At 38.2% G+C, this 6,219-nt stretch overlaps 1 protein-coding gene across 2 annotated transcripts; it reads left to right on the top strand.

Moving 5' to 3' along the window:
* The first annotated feature begins 3,835 nt into the window (after positions 1–3,835).
* On the top strand, positions 3,836–5,775 carry LOC308699820 (uncharacterized protein). 2 transcript variants are annotated; one of them, XM_081380875.1, is made up of 5 exons: positions 3,836–4,154; positions 4,275–4,402; positions 4,523–4,614; positions 4,804–4,834; positions 4,924–5,773. In XM_081380875.1, the coding sequence occupies exons 1-5, from the start codon at positions 4,120–4,122 to the stop codon at positions 5,190–5,192; spliced, it is 555 nt and encodes a 184-aa protein (XP_081237001.1). In that variant the 5' UTR covers positions 3,836–4,119; the 3' UTR covers positions 5,193–5,773. The 2 variants fall into 2 exon arrangements, 1 of the variants encoding a protein (XP_081237001.1); XR_014031222.1 differs by having other exon boundaries at positions 3,871–4,078; positions 4,924–5,775.
* Positions 5,776–6,219: the final 444 nt, after the last annotated feature.

The raw sequence follows: 6,219 nt of genomic DNA, 5'->3' as shown, positions 1-6,219 counted from the left end.
GTGTATTTGTGCACGCAGTGTGCGGTATAGAAAGTTTGTAATTTCTTTTTGGGTTGTGTATTGTATTTATTCATTTGTTGTGTATATTTTCTTTTTGAAGTATTGTTACCCCACATAGTCTCTTCTACTGCCACCCTGTATCACTAAATGTGGCTAGCTTGTGAAAGAAATAGAATGAGACCAGAATCTATGTATTTAATAAAAGCGATGTATTAATTTTTTATAGCAGTCTTGCCTTGAGTTTATTCATTTAATTGGATAGCCTAGCGGGAAATCCCTTTATTGACTCGGGGACTCCTACCCAAACAAAATTGGAGTGGCGTAGACGAAATCAGTAACAAAACACCTCTATTGCCCCATCACACACAGATGAACTGGAACTGACTCTGCTTTGACTAATGTCTGCATACTTCCAGTATCCACCATTGCACTTGCAAGGAAAGGAAGGAATGCAAGGAAATCTTTGCTATACAAGTAGGGTCATCAGGTCTAGGTACTCCACACAAATTTGCTTGTGTGGAAGGTCTATTAGGGCACCTAGGCTTAGTATGCCCCTCCTGTCCACACTGATAGCACACAATAGTTTTAGTGTTAACACTCAGTTTCCCACTAAGACCACCATTATCACCCACAAACTTACCTCCCGTCATACTTGTCTTCGAGGGTGATACAGAGCTCTTACTGGGTCTTTTGGGGTCTTTGAAAGCTTTCCATTGATGGTAAGACCAGGGTTGACCTCTTCTCCGTGCTGCGACAAACACATCGGCGAGCTCTGCAGCCTTTGCCGCTGACTCTGGGTTATGCTCTTTTACCCATGTTTGAAGCTCTGGAGCAAGCACCCGAAGATATTGCTCCAAGATAATCACCTCTGCAACTTCCTCCTTACTCCGATTCTGTGGCTGAATCCACTTGTTAAAATTGTCCTTAAGATGCCCATATAGCTCCTTAGGGGTCTCATCAGCTCTTACATCTGTGGACCGAAGCCTCAAACGATAGGACTCAGGATTAATATCATATTTCTTTAAAACTGCCGCTTTCACGTCATCATAGACAAGAGATTCATTAATGAAGATATATTTTACATCATTGTAGAATGTATTTCTCTCTCACTAGCATATGGACACACAATCCCATGCATGCCAAACTATCATTTGGCATAACTAATCATTATCAACATATTTTTGATAAAAATAACTATAAAAGAGTTCCAAATGACACTTATTTTTGAGCCCCACACTTTTAAGCGCTCCAAAGTTCTAACTAGAGCAGCGGGCAGAGTTAAAAAGGAACTTTGTTGTTCTTGTCTAGCCTTAATTTACTGAAGGCTATGGATGTTAGGTAAATGTTTATTAAATTAATTCACTATGTACACATTCATTATTAATCTTATGCCTAATATGATGAAAATGGCTGTTATTTGTTTCTACTCCTCTCACATTAAAGGTGCCATGTGTCATGTCTGGCAAAAAAAATCAAGTCATACTCCACATTCCATACCAGATGGGGGCAGTATACCTCCAGAAAGTGAATTGGTCTACTCTAGAGTAACAAACGAGAAACGGCATAGTCTCTATGCTCCGCCCCTACCTTCTTAGCTGCACATATACAAGTGAAAATAGAGACAACATCTATTTAGAGTGTTACGTATGCTGCCCGCCTGAAGCTAATTTAGCAGCATATATCAAGTTTGATTTTCATTAGCAATACCACTTCTAGCTAAGTTATCATTAGTCACCAAAAAACATTCGGTCTCATTACACCTTGCAATGTTTTCCGTTACGTTCCGTGCGTCCAGGGTGTGTAAAGCAGAAGCAGCCTGGCCAGCGGCAGAGTATGCGCGATCCGTGAGTGCTGAAGACGTTCTGCACGGCTTTGATGGGTGCGCAGGAGGACACAAATGAGCGGTGACAGCTTCTTCCAGTGGCGGGAGCTTTTTCCTCAGCGCCGTCAACAGATAGAGCGTTACTAAAACTGTATACACCGCCGCCGACTTGAGCTGCAAAGAAGCTCTGGCCGCCCTGTCAAGGACGCTTGTCAAAAAGTACAGGGAAACTTGACCGCTCTGAATATAGTGAGTGAGTGCGCGCGCGCGGCCGGGGCTCGCTCTCGCTCTCTCTGCTAGTTCTTAGAGACAGAAGAGCGCGTGCGCGCTTAAAATGTCATATTTTGGTATGAACGTTCACCCGCCAGTGTGGCGGATAGCCTTTTGAGATTTACTCGCCAGACAGAAAATCTACCCGCATATGGCGCTTGGCGGGTGTTAGTTTTGGACCCTGCGTGCGTCCATTTGGGGTTCATTATCATCGAAGACATTTCAAGCTTCTTAGGTTAGGTAATGTTACATTTTAGCATCAGCTTGGTAGAGACGGGCTCTAGTAGATAACAGGTGAAAACCGGATCGGATCTGTGGGTAAGTTAGAGCTAATTATCAAACGCAGCTACGGTTAGCCATCGCTAACATTAGCACGTTTATCGAACAGCCTTCGATACATTTCTATGTTATAACTTCCCGAAAAAACTACACAAACATATAAAACAAACTTCTAGTGAAATACTAACAGCATCTTACTTGCCAATCCAAAAGAAATGTTGCAAGTTCGGAGTCGAACCTAATTTCTTTCATGTCCATCAGTTGTCTCCAGCGATGGAAAGCAGTGCCGATGTTTACTCGGGTTCGGCTCCTTTTCTTATCTGATTTTATTTGTGCTTCAGAGCGCGTTTTTTCCCTGCAGCGGGTGGTGGTAGGGGTCTCTTGCCAAGGGCTTCAGCCATCCTTCCGCTCTCTTCCCTGAACTGAAATGTAGTAGTGGGCTGTACTTTCCACACGATTGACATCAGGTTCAAGTACGCCCACAAGCCGTGCGAGTTATTCGTGTATTGCATGTTTGGCTGGTGGTTATGTTGCCCGTATACCGCCTCCCATGGCCGAAACTGGTATTACGACACCTGTCGGGCCATGGCTAGTAATGCTAATGCTAATTAAGGTTGATATCTCTGCAGCACTATAACTTGACATTTTTTTAATGACATCATCGCCCTTATTTCTTCTCATTCTTTTGATGCGTGTAGCTCATTTTTGGGATATTTTTACCTCAATTTTTACACATGGCACCTTTAAATCACATGTATTATATAGGCCTATTTTAAGTTCAAAAAGGTGAAATTAGAAAAAAGTTGATTAGTTTGCCTGATTATTTTTGTCGTTGTTTAACATTTCTCAAAACAGCTGTCAAACATGAAATGTTTAGTTTAGCTACTTGCACCTTATCTCACACTTTATGACCGTTATCAGCTGGAACTCGCTCTCAGCGACTCCTGTGAACAGGGCCGTAGCTAGAGATATAGAGTCCCTTCACCAATATCATATATACTGTAAATAGATGAGCATGGAGCCCAAATATAACAGAAGATGGTGATAGATTGTTGTAAAACCTTTATTTTAAAAGTTAAATGTTTATATAAAATTACAACTAATAAAAAATAACAAAAAGAAAGAAATTGTTGAATAATAAAACAAATTTTAAAAAAGTAACAGCAAAATAATGTTTTTTCCCATCAGTCTGTTATAATTCATAAATCAAAAAGAAAACATTTAGAAATGGACAAGAATGCAGTCAAATTTAAAAAATAAAATCATTTATTGTCTTATTTTTTAATAAAGATTATATGGAACTGGTAATATTATTAAATAAATCTAATAAATGTATTCATCCAAGTGCAGTGTGTTGTATACATGTTTTCTTGATGTAATAGCTAAGTTATCATTAGTCACCAAAAAACATTCGGTCTCATTACACCTTGCAATGTTTTCCGTTACGTTTCGTGCGTCCAGGGTGTGTAAAGCAGAAGCAGCCTGGCCAGCGGCGGAGTATGCGCGATCCGTGAGTGCTGAAGACGTTCTGCACGGCTTTGATGGGTGCGCAGGAGGACACAAATGAGCGGCGACAGCTTCTTCCAGTGGCGGGAGCTTTTTCCTCAGCGCCGTCAACAGATAGAGCGTTACTAAAACTGTATACACCGCCGCCGACTTGAGCTGCAAAGAAGCTCTGGCCGCCCTGTCAAGGACGCTTGTCAAAAAGTACGGGGAAACTTGACCGCTCTGAATATTTGAAAAAGTGAATGTTTGAACTCTGGTGTATGCTAAATGAAAACAGGTGAACAGGTCTATGAATGCGTCTGCAGGTGTATCTAACCCTAACAACTAATGACCAACTTTATTTTTGCTATTGTACATACATTTTATTCTTCTAACTGTTTGTCTTTGGTTAACACAGCTGGAGAAGAACAACAGGGAGGTTGGAAGACACAGTAGAGGAACTACAGAATAAATATGGAGAGAAAACAGCATTAAAAAGGATCAAGTCCATAGTGAAAAAAAAATCAGAAAAAAAGAATATCAAACGTAGGAAAATATTTATAATTTACTTTGTTAGTAGTTCAATATGTTTCTCAATCTTCAATAAACTTTACTATAATGTTTACATGGTTTTGGTTGTGTATTTAATTGTTATTTTTTTAACAGATGGTGCACATTCTGGAAACGTGATTAATCAACAGACTAATAATAATAATTCTACATCATTCGGACAGCCATTAATTCAGATCCCTAATCAGGTAAACTTAACAATTGACCAGAGGAATGGTGGGTCAATATTTGCTCCAATCATGGTAGAAAAGACTATGGTGATGTTAACTTTAATGTGGTGAGTGTCTGATCATTTAAGAAACAGTTGATTAGTTAAGAAATGATTTGTGTATGTTATATATATTTATGTATGAGTATTTTTTTGTTTTGTTTTTCAGGTGTCTCACTCTACCTCGGTAAACGAACATGGTAAGATCTCTTGTTGTAGAACACTGTGTATTCATAAGCGTGATGCTCCTGTTAATAATATGACTATCCAACTTTGTCCTGATTTTTAGAAATTCTTCCAAATGTAAGGAATGAGATGAAATCAAGAATGCTGCGTGACGCTGAGAGGACTTTGGAGGGAAGTGCACCACAGTCGGTCTCTCTAAACAAGATCTACACTGAACTGTTTATCATCAATGATGAGACTGACCCGATCAATAGAGAACATGAGATCTGGCAGATCGAGACGACAGATGATTTAAACACATCAGCTCAGAGACTCATAAACTACAAGGAAATCCTTCAGCCACCCACAGATGAAAATATAATTGTGTGGTGATTTTCTAAATGATACAACTTAGTCTAAATAAGAGCAACGTAGAGTCCTCGGATTTCTTAAAAACAACACAACAACAACAAAACATTGTGACAAACTTTGACAACATGTTTCATTAGTGGACAAAAATACTGTTTGAAATATTTTTGTATAAATAAGATCTAAGATGACTAAGTACAGTTTTTCAACCATCTAAAGTTTTTGAACAGACGCTGTTTAGTAGCAATTATACCTTAGGTTAAATTTAAGCAAAATCATTTACATCACACATAAGTCTTCAAAGAAGATAAATAGAAGATACGATTTTATTGACATATCTAATTTAAACTTTTAAGGTTATGCTTTTAAATGAATTTAGTATAAAACTCTGGATGTACTCTGGAACGCGGACTAGATTTACTGTGACATTATCTCCCGAGGCTCATCTGGTCTGTAAGTCCTCTCGTCTCTGTGAGGGTCTGGAACATTTATTTCACACTGTAGTTTATCTCTGAAGGATTTTGGGCTGTTTTGTTTATGACAACTTAAACTATTTGCTTTTTGGATTGTTTTTTATCGTTGCATAAAGAACTACTTCACCTCTCTGGAAATGTAAGGTGTTTTTATTTATATATTTATTTAGCTAAAACTTTGTTTACATTTTTAAATACATTTTAGTAACACATGGTATTATTCATTGGTTATATATATATTTTATTAATAATAATTTCATTTAAAATAGAGTGTGTAAAATAATGTGTGCGCGCGCAAAACAGCTTAGAAATGATATTAAATTATTTATTTATTTTATAGTTTACTGTGATGGTCGTGTTTAGGTGTACTGGATAGAATATGCAGTTACGGTACCAAAATCATTATGGCTATGGAAAGCCATAAAAATTGAAACCCCGCATGGACAAAAAATGCTGATTTAAGACGACTAAATACAGTTTTTCAATCATCTAATGTTTTTGAACAGACATTGTTTAATAACAATTATACTTTAGGTCACTGTTAGACAAAATCATTACAGTGCTCTTCTAAAAGATAA

This window comes from Scardinius erythrophthalmus (assembly GCF_964197995.2).
Source record: "Scardinius erythrophthalmus genome assembly, chromosome: 12".
In the NCBI taxonomy this organism is placed as follows: domain Eukaryota; kingdom Metazoa; phylum Chordata; class Actinopteri; order Cypriniformes; family Leuciscidae; genus Scardinius; species Scardinius erythrophthalmus.
This window is presented reverse-complemented; position numbering and strand designations above follow the sequence as displayed.